At 35.0% G+C, this 20,633-nt stretch overlaps 1 protein-coding gene across 2 annotated transcripts in view; it reads left to right on the top strand.

The window, feature by feature from the left end:
• LOC150096979 (uncharacterized) overlaps positions 1 to 20,633 on the top strand; it is a 255,783-nt gene that overhangs the window by 46,244 nt on the left and 188,906 nt on the right. For both annotated transcript variants that reach the window (XM_090408126.1, XM_090408125.1), the window contains exon 3: positions 8,683 to 8,741. In XM_090408126.1, the coding sequence (XP_090264252.1) occupies positions 8,683 to 8,741 (59 nt within the window). The remainder of the gene's footprint in view (positions 1 to 8,682; positions 8,742 to 20,633) is intronic.

Genomic DNA, 20,633 nt, shown 5'->3' with positions numbered 1-20,633 from the left:
CACGTTTCAGTCCCAAATGTTCAGCCATTATTGAGTGAACACTTCCCACAGGACAACATGCAGCTGGCGTACTGTAATTCTGCGATCCTCCTTGATGATAATCGCTGCTGTGTTGATCATTGTCTCTGTAATGGACGTTGAAGGTCTTCCCTCGCGTTCAAGATCTTCCACATTTTGCCTTCCTTCCTTAAAAGTTTTATGCCAGCGAAAAACACTTGCCCTCGACATTGCTTCATCGTGGAAAGTTTCGCGTATCATGTTAAAAGTGTCCGATGCTGATTTTTGCAAATGCACACAAAATTTAATCGCATAACGCTGTTCCAAGGATGCTTCCATTTCGACGACTGGTTGCGGCTCGTAGGTGTGCCGAAACTAGCTTGCATTTAGTCACGTGACACTCTGGCACATCAGCCCGTATACGCCATCTATCAACCTCTTTTGTTAATACAGACAGCAACATTTCTTTATTCCACAGAAATTAATATTGTGATGAGTGGTTTCGCGACAGTACAATTAGTCTTATTACTTATTGAACAGCCCTCGTAATAATCAGGCCTCAAGCGTTTAATTAATACATACAGAAAATAGTGAGTGAAAAAAATACTTAAGTTATCAATTTTTATTATATAAATCTTAAAAAACACAGATTATTATTTTTATGGCTATTTAGCCTATTTTTGTTTAGAGGAGTAACATGGGAATTTCATCATCATCAAATTCCTGCCATGTACCCTCAATGGGTATACAGGATATGATAGTACTACATGAAAGATTTACATCATTACTAACTTCCTATCTACAATTTTCCTCCAAATCAGTCTGTTACTTGTCAAGACTCCAACATTATCCGATCTTATATTTCTGTTGTCTAAAGCACTTTGTACGGTATCAATCCACCTATATCTTGGTCTTCGTCTGGGTCGTTTTCCTGCCAACCTTGCAGTAACTCCTCTTCTGTAGTTATTCTTCCATTCTTGGAATATTTTACAGTACTCCCCAGAAAACCTGCAGTATTGCAGTTTGTAGACAGTTTTTTTGTTATAATTTAAATTAAATTTGCCAAAAAATTATATTGTTTAATCCTTTTATCCAAGTACAAGAATTTGCATGTGAAATCTCTTCATGACTAGGCTACTGGCTTCACATTAATTACCTTAGCATCCCACAATGCAAAGCAGATATCCTTTCAGATGCATGTAATGCTCTGCATTATGGGAATGCTGCTATCCAGATCAGTTTTGACCTTTATTGAGGTCTTATCAGTGGGAATGCAGAAGTCATATATTTCACACTTGGTTATAATTTAAACTTTCCAAAAAATTATATTCTTGTTTAATCTTTTATCTAAGCTTAAGCAAACAGACTTGATATGTGAAGTATCTTCACAACTAGGCTACTTGTATATAGAAGCTAATGACTAAATATGAATTGCTTTAGTATACATTCCATAATGTTGTAGTATTATACATGCCTGAAAGGATGCTTTCTTTACATTATGGGATACTAAGGTAGTTAATGTGAAGTCATTAATTTCTATATATACAAATAGACTTGTCATGAAGATACTTCATGTACAAATTCTGTTTGCTTGGGTTGAAGGTTAAATAAGAAGGTGGAAATATCCAGGAAACTGGATACTTCCACCCTTCAACTGATATACCACAACCATACTTTTTTTGAGTCCATCTAATGACTATTATTCATGTCACTATGTTCGAATGAACACTATGCTACACTCGGCCGGTACCTGTATTGACTTTCACTGGTAAGTGTGCCATCTCTCTCTCAGGATGAAATAGGTGATTATCAAATATGGAAGTGGGCATAATGTTTTGAATGGGCTGTGTGTATTGGGGGGGGGGGGGGTTCCTCCCTCATTTTTAAAATGTCAAAACAGAAGCTTTCACAAATAGGAAGGTGACTCAACTATATCTAGAGAAGAAGGAAAACGAGATTCTGAAAAGAAGAGGAAAATGAATATCTAAGAACACGAAATCAAATGCAGACTTAATTGGCCAAGTAGATCATCACCATTTACCAGCCAGCAGGTGATAAGCCAGAATCTTTTGCAGACATGGATGTTTGTAAATGTCCATAGGTGGTTCACGAATATCATTATCCATTGTGAAACCAGCACCCTGCTTATTGGAGCCTGAAGTGATTTGGAAAAGTTTAGTTCTGGTTGAAAGGCTTATACATTGGCTATTCATAACTATTATTTTTCAGAAAATAATAACATATACTATAATTATTATAATTAATTATATTATAATTAATATTATAAAGATTAATTATAATAACTTTAATTAATACTTCATATATTTTGGCAATGTCATGTTGCAATTTTCAGGGATCACAAGACAATGATATGTACATGCAGGCACTAACACTGGGTATATGAGGCTGAAGAAAGACAACCAAAGTCAGGGCCTAGAGTCCTAAATGGCTCCCTCCAGTGAGCTAAATTGGTTGGCCATTGGACTGAAGATGAGTGCTTTCAAATTTGGAAAGTTTCTTAGGGTTGAGGCAGATTCCTTAAACTCATTCACTGTCACTCACAACTACCTCTGGCAGTCCATACCAGTCATTTGCAAAGCTCCAAGCAAAAAAAATTCTAGCCCTCATGCTCCTCACCAACTAGACTCTTGCATAATTTCTAGGGATGACTCCTAGTTCACTTCCACACTTGTCATGTATTGAACAGTTTCTTTTGCATCAATCTTATGGAACCCTTTTAGTAACTTATAAAAGGGTTCCGTAAGATTGGTGTTGTCATGTTCTTTGTTTTTTTGCCTGTTAACTAAACTTTGCTACCCACATACCACACACCTTCAGTCTATTCTCCTAGGGAGCATTCCACAGACTTCACCATCTGGGTCACTTCTCTCTGGATTCTTCCATCACCTTCTCATCATTGTGACCAAATTTATGCTTAGTTAAGATACAACTATATCATTGCCTTATAAAGAGGGATAATAACTTCCCTTTCTCTATATGTATTTTTCAACATCCAGGTAATTCTTTGTCAACTTTTGCATTATGTACCATTATCCCTAAATTCCTAACTAGCCTCAAATTTTTTGGCAATCCAGTACTATCAGTGTAATACACAGCATGTAATCTTTTTTCATCTCAAATTGCCTAACAGTACACTTTACCATACAAAATGGACAACTGTTATTATCCATGACACACATTGCCAATTTATTTATGCCCTCTGTCCAAAAAGAAACCGAACTTTTGATAGAAAATAAAACACAGGCCAATTATAATTATTCAAATAATTTATTTCAATCAATATACTCTCCCTCAGCTTAGATACAGCGTTTGGCATGGTCAATTAATTTGTTAAATGAGTTTTTTATATCGGTTTTTGGGATACTGTTGAGGGTCGTGGTTACTGCCACTTGAACGTTTTCAGTGGTGTCATATCGCTTTCCTTTCATTGGCAAATGAAGTCAGGGGAAGAGAAAGAAGTCACAGGGTGCTAAATCAGGTGAATACAGCGAGTGATCCAACACACAAACTTGGTTTTTGCTCAAAAACTTTCTCACACTGTTCTAACGATGAGATGGTGCATTATTGTGCAAAAGTGACCAGCTGCCTGCATCACGATATTCATGCCGCACATGATGAATCCTTGCTATAAATCGCTTCAAAACTTTGAGATAAAACACTATTGACTGTTTGGCCAGGCAGAACGAATTCTTTGTGGATAATGCCCTTGGAATCGTAGAAACAAATCAGCATTGTCTATTTACTTTTGACTTCTCCAAGTGACTTTTTTCGGATGCCCTTCTTCTTCTGATGGTGTCCACTCAGCACTCTGATGGTTTGTTTCAGGCTCCTACTCAAAACATCACGTTTCGTCACCAGTACGATCGTTTCAAGGAAGTTTGAGTCCTTACGAGCAGTTTTAACGACCTCCTTGCAGTGTTCAATTTGATACGTTTTTTGGTCGTCGGTCAACTTGTGGGGAACAAATCGCGAATTCAATTTACGAAGGCCCAACTCTCAAGCAACATGTTGTGCACAGCTGATTTTGGAATCCCAAATTCATCTTCAATCAATCTCACGGACGATTTCGGGTTTTCTTTGATGAAATCGCACTTTTTGGATGTTAACTTTTGCTCAGTTCAATTTTTGGACTTTTCGTCGTCCTCAAGTGTCTCATGACCATTTTGAAATCGCTTAAGCCACTCATAAACTCGAGTATGGGATAAGCATTCATCACCGTATGCTTATTGAAGCATTTGATGCGTTTCGGTAAAACTTTTATCTAGTTTAACACAAAAGTCAATCGCAGCTCTCTGTTTGAAACTCATTTTCCGACCATTCGTCAAAACACACTGTCACTCTTGGCACTATAACCCGGCTTCTAATGAAACATATGTCATAAACAGTTGACACAATACTACTGAAGGTTGCCGCTTTTGACAACCAGAAGATACAACAGGCTGCGCCACTAGTTTCTTCTATTTTCGAAAAGTTTGGTTTCTTTTTGGATGGAGGGTGTAAATCATCCTACAGATCTGTATGTTGCCTTTTTCAAATTAGACCAACTTAAAAGCATTTAAAAGTTTAGCCAAATTAAACTAATATAGTACAGTATGATAAGCAAAGTTATCTCAGTTAACTGAATTTATATAAAACATCAAAATTACACTATAACCACAAATAAAGTATCATAGGCATCGTCAGTACAAGATCACAGAATGGCAATTAAATAATAACAGGCAATTCTAAAAAAGTGTCACTGTAGTAGTTAATCTAAGAGACTTAAAAAAAGGTCAGTCATTTCCTAACTTATTTTTAAAAAAATTATATAAATATAATTTTGAGATATGCCATTTGACTGCATGCACATTTATAGAAGAGCACTTGTAGAATCTACAAGTGCTCTTTGGACATTGGAAGAAAAGATCTTTATTGTTGAGCATTATTTTAGTTCATACGGAATTAGTAGAGCAAACAATCTTGTCAAATGGGGCTTCCTCACTAGTTCTGATAACTGTGAGTGTGGGACAGCTCAGTGCATGAAACACCTTTCTTGCCTCCTTCACCTTGCACCAAAGAAGACCTTACATCTTGCACAGAAAGAGCTGTTCATATTTGTAATATATCCTAATTAGCTATAAATAATGTTGTACCAATCATTTATTAATGTACCACTTGTGTTTGGATACAAAACAAATAAGTAGGTCAAATGGTCCAAGCCTATAACATGTTTGTGAGTAGTTTGTTCATCATTTCCATAAGTATGCTCCAAGCAATAGTGTCATCATTGCCTTAATTGAGAGGTTCCAATGTCCCAGGAGTGTTCTGCCACAATGCAAAGGACACTCAGGGAGACCACAAATGAAATGCAGTCAATGCCAAAGAGTGGTAAATCTTGGGATAGTGAGGCAGTCACATACAGAGAATCTTATGGAGCTGGGTACCTTTTTTGTATGTCATTCAGATGGGTCAGTGTTTAACAGCAATGGATTATGCCGAACGGCAGGAATACTGTGTATGTGTGCTGGCCAATGTCTATGAAGATCTGTCCTCCTGCCTTAATGTCTGGTTTTTGGACAAAGCATTTTTCATCTAAGTGGTCATGTAAACAGATGAACCTACAGGTTTCTTGGTCTTGTGACAGGAATTTGTCCAAGAGAAACCTCTTCGCAGCGAGAAGGTCACTGCATGTGCAGTTTCCAGCCATGGTGTAACGGGGCTCTACTTAATTGAAAAGGGTGGTGTAACCGTGATGTTGAATAGTAATCACACAATCAAGAATGTGTTGGCTCCATTCACCCAGTATTTGCATAGGATGTGTCGTCCAAAAACATTCTATTTTGTGTGCACAGGTATTCCAACAGGATGGAGCAACCTGTCACACATCACAGAATTCCCGTACCTTCACGTTCTCCTGATCTCACTTCACTTAATGCCTTCGTTTGGGGTATGTTGAAGGAAATGGGCATTCCACTGTAACCTCCTTCAAACCTTGATGAACTCAGGGATAAAATTATACAATATGTCCAGCAGATGTCCCAACCCTTGTTCTACAAGATGACAGAGAACCTTTGCATGTGCTACAATGCCTGTCTTGAAAGACAGGGTGCCCATTTTGAGCATGTAATCTACCGTAGTTAATGCTTTATTCAGCCAAGATTCCACTAATAGTTGTGGATGTACATATCATCATGTGCAAACATAAACATATATTAATAAACCTGTTTATTCCATAACATATATCATTGTAGTTATTCAGTACTGTTTTCACCATACTGTACATAGACAAAATAAAGTTAGCACTTTTAAATCTGCTTATCTTTCCAATCTCCTGCAAAGGGGATAGACATAGACCATCAGATCTATGTAAGATATGACAGTGAATTAAATTTCACATTTCTTTATAAAAATGTTCTATGAGAAAACGACTTTTCTGAAAGACTCTTGTCCCAGCAAACTCAATGTTTAGTGTCGATAGCATGCTTCACAAGTCCAGACTGTTCAGGTTCATGATATTTAATATAAGACTTGTGTTCTTCCAGATGAATAAAAGCTGATCTTTTTGTTTGTCCCCCACAAGAGCAAGGAAGAATCAGATTCTTCCTTGCTATTGTGATATTTGCCTGGATAACTGAGAGGTGGAAGTTTGTCCTTAGGAGAAGTGCAAAAGGTAGAGATTTTTCTAATGGAGAGAAAGGCAACAAAAATATTCAGTGGTTTTAAAACTTTTGCTATGTATTCACTAATGCCATGCACAAAAGGGATAGGAATGTGAGCCATTTCTTCTGTATTTGAAGAGGTAGAGATAACATAACTTGGCTTTTTTGATGAAAGAATCCTTAAAACCATTAGATAAAAAGGTGGAATTAATGTCTTAATTCTTTCTGTAAAGGTTCGTTTGAAGAACATAAAGAATGGGCACAAAGTACTAGTCTTAATAGTTCCAACCTTCTGACTAAGATGATGCGATTCAGCATGGATATAATGGTCTGTATAAATCTTCTTCCAAAAAAAAAAAAAAAAAAAACCTGAAAAATGTAGGCAGCCATCTGGTTGATGAAGAATTAGATCTAAAAAAGGCTAATTGTTTATTTACTACTTCTGTAAAGTGAATTTGGATCCTGGGATGAAGTACATTTAATTTAGAAAGAAACTGATGTAACTTAGAGAAAGAGCCATTCCAAATTCTGTGTAGGTGAAATGTTATCAACAATACCTTGTTCAAATGTTTCATGAAGAAGTTGGCAATAGTAGGAGAAATAGGATTGCCCATGGTTATTCCTTCGAGTTATTGATTATAATTTGTTTTTAAAGTATAAATAATCCAGAATGTATTACAAAATCAAATAGTTCAAGAATTTCCTTCAGATTTTATTAAAGTAATTCAGTGCTGCCAGATAAAGGAATATTAGTAAACAAGGATATAACATCTAAACTAATCATATCTGAAGCATCTAGATGATCAGAAATTTTATTTTTAAAATTCAAAGTGTTTTTATTTCTCATCATCATCATCTTAGTCAAAAGGCTGGAACTATTAAGACCTTAGTATATTGTGCCCATTCTTTATGCTCTTCAGATATTCTTTTACAGAAAGAATTAAGACATTAATTCCACCTTTTCTACATAGTTAGTTTTTAAGGATTCCTTCATCAAAAAGCTTTTAACAATTACGATCTCTACCTCTTCAAATACAGAAGAAATAACTCGCATTCTTATCCCTTATATGCATGGCATTATTGAATGCATAGCAGAAGTTTTCAAAAAAACCATTGAAATATTTTTGTTGCCTTTCTCCACATCAGAAAAATCTCCACCTTTCTCACTTCTCCTAAGGACAAGTTTCCAGCTTTTAGTTATTCACACATCAACCAGATTCCTTGCCCTAGTGGGTGATCTTATTTTGGAAAAACATCAAGATCTGCTTTTATTGATCTGGAAGAACACAGGTCTTATTTTAAATACCACAAACCTGAATAGTCTCAACTTAAGGGGGTATGCTATCAACACTAAACATAGAGTTTGTTGGGACAAGAGTCCTTCAGAAAAATTTTCTCATAGAACATCTACATCTATTCCCTTTGTGGAAAATGGTATACTTACAAAATCTATTAATCTTTATTTTGTCTATGTATATATTTATATAATTTATTTTATTTATTTATTTTTAAATAGGTTAGTAAATTGTTGACCTTTTTTTAGTTTCTTACATTAGCTACTCAGGTGGTGCTTTTTAGAATTGTCTGTTATTGTTTAATTGCCATTCTTTGATTTAATGATGACGCTTATGATACATAAGCAAAAATTCTTCATTAATAAAGTTTTTATGTGAGTCTTCCTCCATTTTTATAATTCTTTTCATTATGAAAAACTCATGGTATTTCATTATTGAAACAAAGTAGATTTCTCTTCCACAATGTGCCCTTGAACTCCTTGGAGGTGTCACATAATAATAATATAAATCTTTTCTTAATGGAATTTACTTTGTAATCAGTTACTTTTAAGTTTGTATAGTTTATTTATTTTTCTAATTTTCATATTTTTCAGCAAACCATTATTTCTAATTTTTATTAAACATTTGCAAAGAATGTTACATTTTGTAATGGACAATACCATTGCATATAATTTTAAATATTAATTATAAATTCAAATTCTGATTTAACTCTTAATATTTTATTTGCTTAGCAAAAATTGTTGATTTGGAGCTGAAAGGAACATCTAAGAAGAGATCATATAGAATACAGGTAATACAGTTCTATTATTATAATTATTGCAAAAGTTCAAAATGTATAGTTTTTTTAATCAGGCTAGGCAACTCGTAAATAATTCTCATTGCATTGAGCTCTTTTTTATGGTTGATGAAGAATTAGATCTGTATGGGGCATACTTGGAGAAGGTAAACAAAGTTGGAATTCTTGGATTATGTTGCTTGCCATTTTCCTTGCAGTTACATATCTAGTTTAGGCATTTTTGTACTTGTTTATTGAATAATTTAAAAATATTATAATATAAATTCAATGTGAGTTGATTAGATTCTTTGGATAGCCATTTTTTATTAATGTCTCTGATATATGAGTAATTTCATCATAGAGTTCTTTTTCTTCTGAGATGATGTTCGTAGCTCTATTTTTGAGCATATGTATTATACTGAGCTTCTGGGAAATATGGCGAGTTGATTTGAAATGAAGGTAGCATCTGGTGTGTGTTGGGTTCGGTAAATTGTTAGTTTGATATGTCCATCTGCTAGTTTCTTGATAAGGGTATCCAAAAGTGGTAGTTGATTATCTTTTTCAGTTTCTGGTTGTGTTAATATATGTTCAAAAAGATTGATTATCTTTTTCCAGTTCCAAAGTGAATTTTATTTTTTGATGAAAAGAATTAATTTTGGTTAAAAAGTCGAAAAGAGCTGTTTTTGTGTCCCTCCATATTATGAAGCTATCATCTACATACCTCCACCACGCTAAAGGTTTTGGGTCTGATTTTGAGAGAATGTCTGTTTCTTGCTTTTCCATGAACAGATCTGCACAGAGTAGCGAAAGGGGACTGCCCATAGTTAAGCCACTTAGTTGCTCATATCGTTTCATTCCATTTAAAATAATTAGATTTAAAGCAATGGTGAAAAAGGTGAGCCGTATCTTCTGGGAAGAGATTGTATAGGATACTGATAACTTCTTCTACTGGGATGTTGGTAAATAAAGATACCACGTCCAAGCTAGCGAGAAAGTCTTTAAGATCGAGATGCTTTTCAATTTTTCAATAAAGTGCTTTTAATTCTTAATGTAAGTGTTCGATTTTCTGATATGTCCTTTTAGGAGGTTGGAGAGGTGTTTGAACAATAAATATGTGGGAGCATTTCTTCCGTCAACGATCGGGTGTAGTGGAACTCCACTTTTGTAGACTTTTGGGACTCCATACAATCATGGCGTCAATGGGTTTGTGACTTCAGATTTCGTTGCAAGTCTGTGGACCAACTAGTCATGTTCCGTAATAAGTTATTAGTGTCCTTGTGGTTTTTCCATGTTGGGTTCGACTCTAATATGTGATACATTGATGGATCTGATAGTAATTTTGGCTATGTAGTCTTTAGTGTTTAAAATGACTGTTGCATTACCTTTGTGTGCTTTTAAATTGGTTATTTGTTTATCCTTCAAGTTTGAGAGAGCTCTTTTTTCTTGCAGTGTTATGTTTAGGTTAGGTGGCTTTGAAGTTGAAAGGATAATAGCACTCTTCGATCTCAGATCATTTGCCATTGTTTTTTGAAAGGACGAGAGTGCTTTCTCTATGTTACTGATGATGTCGACCTTAGGAATATGACCAGAAACTGAAATATTTCTTAAGTATTTCAGTTTCTGGTTGTGTTAATATATGATCCGAAAGGTTAAAAATCACTTTTTCTTTAGGGAGGCTCGGCTGGAGAAAAAATGATGTTATAGGAGATGTTAATAACAACAGAACAGATGGCTCGGGTCTAGCCCATCATTTCTGGAGTACTAACCATACTGTGTACCTTCCCAAACTGTGGGCTGCAGCCCCCTTGGGGCCATTAGTTTTGTTGAGGGGGGCCATGAAATAATGAAAACAAATTTAAAATGTTTTAAGAGACTAAGTGTGCCATGTCAGATGTGTATGTAAGATGCTAAAAATGTAATATTTGCATTTGATTTTCGCAATATTCGCTGTGTATGTTTTGTATTGAATATACCGTATTTTTCAATAGATAATGCGCACGTTATCTATACAAAAAAGTCGAAAGTCGTTAAAAATGAACATGCGTGGTATACATTTGAAAGGTATGAGAGGTGAATCAAATGTAATAACAAAACCAAGGTAGAATAGTGCAATGTTCAATATATATTACTTAATATTTATTGAACATTGCACTATTCAAATCCAAAAAATTCTTCATCAGACTCATTATTGAAAGAATCGATTGCATTAAAAATTTCGTTTGGTATTTCTTCAGCTTCATAATCATTGTCACTGGACGCCACTGCATTCCCTTGTGCTTTAATTAAACCATTTCTAACACAGTTTCACTTACAGCAGCCCAACTTTCTACAATCCACGTAATTATATCTTTATATGACGTTCTTTTCAAGGGTGTTTATCAAAGGTTGTTGATCTTTATGTAAAACTAGAGATGAAATTAGCTTAACCCTGATGCAAAGTTTGAAGCATCCCTAATTTTGAGCAAGTTACTTGTTTCATCACAAGCTACTTGCTCAAAATTAGGGATGCTTTGAACTTTGCACCAGAGTTGAGCTAATTTAACATGGGTTAAAATAAATCAGGATACCATTGCAATTAGAAATAGCACTGGGTTCTGCCTTTATCAGATGCAGTAATTTAGCTTAGGTAATATTAAATGATACCTTTTGCCATTTGGCTATTGTCTCCAAGCTATTTATACACAGACACACACGCACACTAAACTGTATACATTCCTGGAATAAATTTTATAATAAAATAAATTGAAGATTACTTTTCCTCAGTATACTAATCAGAAAAATCTCATTGGTGTCTGGCAGCATAGCAAATTCACTTTGTTAAATCAAATTGTATGATGATACAATTAGAGTTGAGTTGGCTATTTATTAATAATGATATTCATTTTATAGGTGTGATATTCATGTTTCCTCTTTAGCATAATACAAGTAACTGTACTAGAAAAAAATAGCAGCAGTGCACATCAGCATTTGGTATACTTTTAAAATGCTTATGTATTTATACTGTAATGTTCTTACACTATCCTATCAAGAGTCATCTCCATCAGGAGGTTAGCTGTTCTTGATCTCCATGTATATCTATTTTTTTTTTCCCCCTTGTATCCCTAAATGTTAGTATGTTTTTCATTCTGTTAAAGGATAATTATTTAATTTCTATTCTTAGCCTAATCTCTGTGATCTTTTACATTTTCCACCTATAATTAAATGCCCTAAATAAGTGTAGCATTTGACTTGTTTCTCAAATTTGGTTTTCTGCTTTAATTTTAACTTTTGGGGGTATATTTTCCTCTGCTTATTATCATAACTTTTGTGGAATTTAATGTAAGGATATATACTTTGGGAATTTATTTGATGTATTACTTTATTGAAATTATTCATCTTTCTCTCTCTCTCTCTCTCAGCAATCAGTACGGTATCTTCTGCGTAACAAATGTTATTTATATTCCTTCCTCCTATTTACATCTTCCAGCTCATCTATACTTTCAAACATTTCTTCACTATAGAATTTGAATGGAAGAAGAGAAATTACACAACTCTGTCTAGCACCTTTCTTTAATTTGAAATGTATCACAGTTCACTGTTGATTTTTTTTTTATTTGTAGATTGAGTCAATATATACTTTATCAGTCATATATATCGGGGATGCTTAAGGGTCAAAGCTATATAACTGAGAGGAGACCTCCACATAGCCTTTAAAGGAATGCGGAGAACTGACCAGGGCTTCTGACCTAATGTCCAATCCTCACCTTCTCGTGGTGCACCCTGTTAGGTATCTACCTGGATACTGAACGGCAATTTGGGATTTAGCCGACCAAATTGTATTCTTATTGGCTTAAATCAAAATTTCAAATGATGGTACAACATAACAGAATTTCATGCCCAATGGGGCATCACCTGGTTAAAAAAGGGCTTGGCCCCCATTGTTTTTGCCAGAGAACAAGGACAAACAGTGAAAAGTCAGCTACTGGAACAAATCTAAAACCCACCCTAACTCAACATCATAAAAGTTCAAAATTGGTACTATTAACATAAGAAACCTAAATGGCAAAGAAATAGAGTTAACTGAGGAATTGGATAAGTAACAGATCGACATAATAGGGGTGACTGAAAACAAAACAAAAAAAAAAAAAAAAGGCAAAAACTAGTTGAGATCTTTCTGAGCGATAAATACAAAATGTTAAATTCAGGCAGTGACAATCAAGGAAAAGGAGTTGCCATAGTATTCAACACTAAATAAGAAGCTAATCTTCTAGAATGACAGGCAGTCTCAAGTAGAGTGATGTGGGCAAATATGAGAATGGGGAAACTGTACAATGAGATTATTTGTGCCTATGGTCACACAGGAGGTTCTACTAAAGTAGAAGTGAAGGAATTTTTTGAGGCTTTAGAGAAAGCAACTGAAACAATGAAAAAGGAAAAGTTGGTCCTCCTTGTTGGGGATCTAAATAGCAGAGTAGGAAATGATTGTCAGATATACGAAAATATTTTGGGAAAATTTGGAGAAAATTGCAAAGCTAATAATAATGGCAAATACCTGTTGGATTTCTGCTCAGGACATGGACTGGTTATTACTAACACCATCTTCCAACATAAAAATGTGCACAAATTCACATGTAGAGAAGAGGCAAGGAATAAGAAAAGTCTCATTGACTATGTTATTGTCAACAGTGATGTTTTTCCCACTGGTGCAGGACACCAGAGTGTACAGAGGATTTGAAATTGGAAGATCACCATTTAGTCTTGAGCAGGATAAAACTGAATTTCATATTGAAAAGAAGAACATGTAAAAAAGTTTTAAAGCGAATAAAACTTGAGCAGCTCTCAGATGTGAACTGTAGACTAAAATAAACAAATATTATTCAAGAAAAAATGAAACAGTTTGAGAACAGGAACTGAACTTTGGAGATTCAGTAGCAAGCCCTGAAGAAAACACTGATTGATTCAGCCAGAGGCATGTGGTGAGATTGTCTGCAAGAATAGAAAAATCAAAACTCCATGGTGGACATAGGAAGTTAAAGAGGCAGTGAAGGAAAAGAGGAAAGCATATCAAAAGTCCCTGGCAAATATGTCAGTTTGTGCTCTTAGAGAATATAGAGACAAATGTAAGAAAGCTAAACACTGTGTAAAACTGGCTAAACAAAAGTCATGGGAGGACTTTGGTAAGAACATAGAAAATAAATATAAATAAGGTGACAAGATATTCTGGAGGTTGTTGAAGAAGCTCAGAAATGGAGGGAAGAGTGCTGTAAAAGGAATTAGAGATGATTAAGGTGGCATGAAAACAGGAGAAAAAGATATTCTTGAAGTATGGAGTAATTATTTTGAAGAATTGCTGAATGAAACAAGTAGTGATGACAGCAATGTGGTAAAAAACACTGACCAGGCATGCAGTCAGGAATACATATCCATACTTGAAGTAGAAAAAGCCATCAAAAGCCTGAAATGTTGAAAGGCAGCTGATGTAGATGATATTCGACCAGAAATGCTAAAGTATGGAGGTATAAAAGTGGCTGCATTACATAGTTCAGAAAGCTTGGACCGAGAGATGAATTCCTGATGATTGGAGTAGAGCTCTCATAGTACCCATATATAAAAAGGGAAATAAAACTGAATGTGAGAATTACAGAGGTAATTATCTGCTGAGTGTTCCTGGTAAGATTTATGCAAGTATACTTGAGAAGGATTGTGGAAGAGAAGCTTGGTGAAGAACAAACTGGATTCAGACCAAATGGAGGCTGTCAGGGTCAGATTTTCACTTTACGTCAGATAGTTGAGAAATCATGGGAATATAACAAAGATCTGTATTTAAGTTTTGTATATCTGGAAAAAGCATATGACAAAGTTCCAAGAGCGAAGCTATTCAAAATGCTACAGTTATTATATGGTGTTAATGGAGTATTATATCAAGTGCAATACTTAGTCTTTATTTGAGTTGTAAGTCAGTAGTTAGAATTGAAAGAAGTACAGGAAGGTGGTTTAATGTTAAATCTGGTGTCATACAAGGACATACATTATCTCCTTTTTTTATTCATTATCTATATGGATCACATTACGAAGGAAAGTGGTATTAAACCTTATATCAAAATTGGAGATGTTAATCTCAGCTCTTTGCTTTATGCAGATGATGTTATACTTCTAAATAAATCCACTATAAGTCTGCAAAATTCCTTGACTAAATTGAATAACTGTTTTAATAGATATGAAGGTCAGCATTAAAAATACAAATCCAATGAAAGTAGGCAGAAACATTGAAAATCTCAATTGCATTGTGAATGGAGAACCAATAGAACAAGTAAAACATTTGAGCTACTTAGGTAGGATTTTTAATGAAGATGATAAATTAAATATGGAAATAGACAATAGAATCAACCAAAGTAGGAAGTCAACTGAATAAATTTATATAGAATAAGAGAGAAGTTAGCCAAAACACTAAATTAGCTATATGCAAGACAGTGTTCAAACCAATTTTAACTTATGGATCTGAAAGCTGGGTCAGAAATAAAACACTTGACTAAAGACTAAAAGACTAGAGACTGCAGACATGAGAGTCCTGAAGAAGATTAGGGGCATGAACAGATGGCATCAATGACAATATCATATTAAAAATGAGGATATTAAGAATGAACTTTCAGCATCCAGGAATGCATTAGCAGGAGTAATCTCGTGTAATTTGGTCACTTAAACAGAATGAGAGAGGAAAGATTAGCATAACAAATGTTCTCTGCTGGGTTGGCAGGAAAAATACCCAGCAGAAGATCAAGATATAGATGGATTGATAGAGTAAAAAGTACCTTAGAAGATAGAAATATAACCTCTGATAATATTGGAGTCTTGACAGGTAACAGACTAATTTGAAGGAAAATTGTAAATAGGAAGTTAGTAATGATGTAAGTTTTTCATGTAGTACTATCATATCCTGTACACCCCTTGAGGGTATATATCAGGAATTCGATGATGATGATATGATGATTCAATGCGAGATCCTTGGATGTGGTGCGAACCTTCGTCAGTATATTTTCAAATCAATCATCATTCTAACACTTTAATATGGAAGAATAAATCGTTTGCTACATATCATTTTAACAAGTCGATTAATATCCTTCCTGCACTAAGTTTTAGATTATGAGCTTCCATCTTTTTTTTTTTTTATTTTTAAGTACAGATTCTCTCATAGTCATTATGCAGGAGACCCTACTTGTCTTATAAGATTTCAAGAAACCTCTGCATAGAAATTGCTCTTGATATTTGATCATTTGTAGCACAGTGGTCTGTAATTGGTTATCTAGTTTCCACTCTATTTGAAAGAATGATTGATTGCTTTTTAAGTGCAAAAGCAATATATATTTCTCTTTGTCCATCCTTATTTCCATTATTCTGAGACTGAACTTGATGGATTTTACTCAGATTTGGTATTTGAATTATAAAAAAATTTGTCATGCTTCCAATTTTGGTTTTGGTCAGGCCATTTGCAAGGATACAAAATGTGTAGAAATTATATATTGTAATAACTGTTCTTCAATAGAATTTAATAAAATTCAGGATTAAAGAAACACATGGTGTTTATGTGATTCAATTTTGATTTTGATCATCATATTTCCCTTTTCAAAATGAATTGAACTAATATTGATAACTGAATATGCTAGTTGTAATTTAATGAAATTTGGTATTTAAGATGTCTGAAAAACCAAGCCATTTCATACTGCTTTCATTCGGACCATTTGTAGGGGACAAAATTAGGTAAAACAAGATTTACATATCTTACAGTACATAAGCCCAAGTTTGATGTACAGTGATATAACAAGGTACTGGCTATTTATATATCTTAAAATTGCATAACTTAGAGTACATGAACTAAAATTTAACTGGTTGATGTACACAGTGATATAATTCAGTAACTGACTACTCGGAATTTCATATTTAGAATTTCTTATAAAGTGAGGTGTCATTTCATCATCATCAAATTCCTGCCATGTACCCTCAAGGGGTGTACAGGATATCATAGTACTACATGAAAAAAATTACATCATTACTAACTTCCTATCTACAATTTTCCTCCAATCAGTCTGTTACTTGTCAAGACTCCATCATTATCAGATCTTTTATTTCTGTCGTCTGAGGCATTTTGTACCGTATCAATCCACCTATATCTTGGTCTTCCTCTGGGTTGTTTTCCTGCCAACCTGGCAGATAACACTTGTTTTGCTAATCTTTCCTCGCCCATTCTATTTAAGTGACCATACCACCTGAGATTAGCTCTGCTAACACATTCCTGGATGCTGACAATGTCAAGTTCTTTCCTAATATCCTCGTTTTTAATATAATATTGCCATTGATGCCATCTGTTCACACCTCTAATCTTTCTCAGGATTCTCATATCTGCGGTCTCTAGTCTTTGGTCAAGTGTTTTACTTCTGACCCAGCTCTCAGATCCATAAGTTAAAACTGGTTTGAACACTGTCTTGTATACAACTAATTTAGTGTTCCAACTAATTTCTCTCTTATTCAATATGAATTTATTCAGTTGACTTCCCACCATACCAGTTTTGATGATTCTGTTGTCTATTTCTATATTTAATTTACCATCCTCGCTAAAAATAGTGCCTAAGTAGCTGAAATGTTTCACTTCTTCCACAGGTTCACCTTTCACAACACAGTTGACATTTTCAATGATTCTGCCTATTTTCATTGTCTTTGTCTTTTTATTGCTGACCTTCATACCATATCTATTACAACAGCTATTCAATTTAGTCAGAGAATCTTGCAGACTTGTAGCGGATTTATTGATAAGTATAACATCATCTGCATAAAGCAAAGAGCTGACATTAACATCTCCAATTTTGATATCATGTTTAATATCACTTTCCTTCATAATGTGAACCATATAGATAATGAACTGCAGAGGGGATAATGTGCATCCTTGTCTCACCCCAGATTTAACATTAAACCATCTTTCTGTACTTCCTTCATTTCTAACTGCTGACTTACAACTCAAATAAAGACTAAGTATTGCTTGATATAATGACCCATTGACACCATATAACTGTAGCATATTGAATAGCTTCTCTCTTGGCACCTTGTCATATGCCTTTTCCAAATCGACAAAACTTAAATACAGATCTTTGTTATATTCCCATGCTTTCTCGACTATTTGTCGTAAAGTGAAGAACTGATCTTGACAGCCTCTATTTGGCCTGAATCCAGCTTGTTCTTCACCCAGCTTTTCTTCCACAATTCTTCTCAACCGTTTCTCAAGTATACTTGCATAGATCTTGCCAGGAACACTCAGTAGGGGAATACCTCTGTAATTCTCACATTCAGTTTTATTTCCCTTTTTATATACGGGTACTATGAGAGGAGCTCTACTCCAATCATTGGGAATTCGTCCCTCTGTCCAGGCTTTCTGAACTATGCAGTGCAGCTACTGTAAGACTTTTATACCACCATACTTCAGCATTTCTGGTCGAATATCATCTACCCCTACTGCCTTTCCACATTTCAAGCCTTTGATTGCTTTTTTCTACTTCAAGTATGAATATGTATTCCTGACTGCATGCCTGGTCAGTGTTTTTTACCACTGTGCTGTCATCACTGCTTGTTTCATTTAGCAGTTTTTTAAAGTAATTACTCCATACTTCAAGGATATCTTTTTTTTCCATTTTCATGTCATCTTTATCATCTCTAACTCTAACCTCCATTCCTAAGCTTCAACAACCTCCAGAATATTTTGCCACCTTCTTGATATTTGTTATCTATATTCTTGCCAAAGTCCTCCCATGACTTTTGTTTAGCTAGTTTTACACAGTGTTTATCATTCTTGCATTTGTCTCTGTATTCTCTAAGAGCACAAGCTGACTTATTTGCCAGGTACTTTTGATATACTTTCTTCTTTTCTTTCACTGCCTGTTTAACTTCCTGTGGCCACCATGGAGTTCTCATTTTTCTATCCTTTCAGACAACTTCACCACATGCCTCTCTAGCTGAATCAATCAGGGCTTTCTTCAATGCTTGCCACTGAATCTCCAAGGTTTGATTCCTGTTCTCCAACTCTTTCATTTTTTCTTTAATAATCTTTGGGTATTTTAGTCGACAGTTCACATCTGAGAGCTGCTCAACTTTTATTCGCTTTAAAACTTTCTTTTGCATGTTATTATTTTCAATATGAAATTCAATTTTATCCTGCTCAAGACTAAATAGTGATCACTTCCAATTTCAAATCCTCTGTACACTCTGTTGTCTTGCAACTGGGAGAAAACATCACTATCAACAATAACATAGTCGATGAGACTTTTCTTATTCCTTGCCTCTTCTCTCTATGTGAATTTGTGCACATTTTTACGTTGGAACATGGTGTTAGTAATAACCAGTCCATGTCCTGAGCAGAAATCCAACAGATATTTGCCATTATTATTAGCTTTGCTCTTTTCTCCAAATTTTCCCAAAATATTTTTGTATATTTCATGATCATTTCCTACTCTGGAAATGATCATGAAAGGACCAACTTTTCCTTTTTCATTGTGTCAGTTGCTTTTTCTAAAGCTTCAAAAAATTCCTCCACTTCTACCTTAGTAGAACCTTCTGTGGGACCATAGGCACAAATAAGTCTCATTGTCCAGTTCCGCATTCTCATATTTGCCCACATTACTCTCTACTTGAGACTGACTGCCATTGAAGAAGATTAGCCTCGTATTTTGTGTTGAATACTATGGCTACTCATTCTTTTCCTTGATTGTCATTACCTGAATATAACATTGTGTATTTATTGCTCAGAAAGATTTCACAGTTTTTGTCTTTTTTATTTCAGGTACTTATCTAATTCCTCAGCTAGCTCCATTTCTTTGCCATTCGGACTTCTTATGTTGATAGTACCGATCTTTATCTGGTGATGTTGAGTTGGAGTGTGTTTTCTGATTTGTTCCAGTAGCTGACTTTTCGCTGTTTGCTCTGGTCCCCTGGCAAAAACAACAGGGGCCTTGTTTAACCGGGTGATGCCCCAGCCGGCATGAAATTTTGTCATGTTGTACCATCATTTTTTATTTTGCTTTAACCAATAAGAATACAATTTGGTCGGCTAAATCCCAAATTGCCAGCCCATCCTCTTTCGTTCAGTATCCAAGTAGATACCCAACAGGGTGCACCACGAGAAGGTGAGGATTGGACATTAGGTCAGAACCCCTGGTCGGTTCTCCGCATTCCTTTAAAGGCTGTGTAGAGGTCTCCTCTCAGTTATGCTGCTTTGACCCTTAAGCACCCCGTGTTTCATTTGTATTTTAATCTGGCTCTTTGTAAGTGGCAGAATTAAGAAAGAAATGATTATTTATCTGGAGCATCTTCCCAAAAGAGGTTTTTTAAAATTTTTTTTTGCTAATTTTGGTTGCACTTATCAGACTTCCAAAAGTATCACTGCTCTTTGAATAAAGTATGAAGGTGCATTTTAGAAATCATGCTTGCATGTACATGGCACCTGGTGTGCTGATGAGTAACCTTGAAATGTGTTTAGTATCCTGTATGAAAAGAAGAATAAACAGCGGGCATGGGCTAAGATAATACTTATGTTAATTACCATCAGATATTACCATATTACTGCAACTTATGTTAACTATGGAGACATAAATATGTTGATTATGGAGCCAACTACCGTGTTTATTCAAACACGGTAGTTGTCTCCATAATTTTCAAAAATGTATTCGGATCACCGTTTAAGCTTAAAAGAAAGGATTATGTTAAAGACACTTATGAATGAATTTCTAAGATAATACTTATGTTAATTGGTCAAGCAGCTTTCTGCTTGACCATATTATCATCAGATCGTTTCATAGTTGGGGGAGGGGATCCCTCTGTCATGCACACTCACACAGCTTGTCATACAGTGCCTTAAATACACTCGCATTCTCTGCAATCATCACACTCTCA

The sequence above is a fragment of the Typopeltis vanoorti genome, chromosome 18 (assembly GCF_054136105.1).
Source record: "Typopeltis vanoorti isolate ZY-2024b chromosome 18, IOZ_Tvanoo_1.0, whole genome shotgun sequence".
NCBI classification, from domain to species: domain Eukaryota; kingdom Metazoa; phylum Arthropoda; class Arachnida; order Uropygi; family Thelyphonidae; genus Typopeltis; species Typopeltis vanoorti.
The sequence above is the reverse complement of the archived record's forward strand: the minus strand, read 5'-3'. Positions and strand labels throughout refer to the sequence as shown.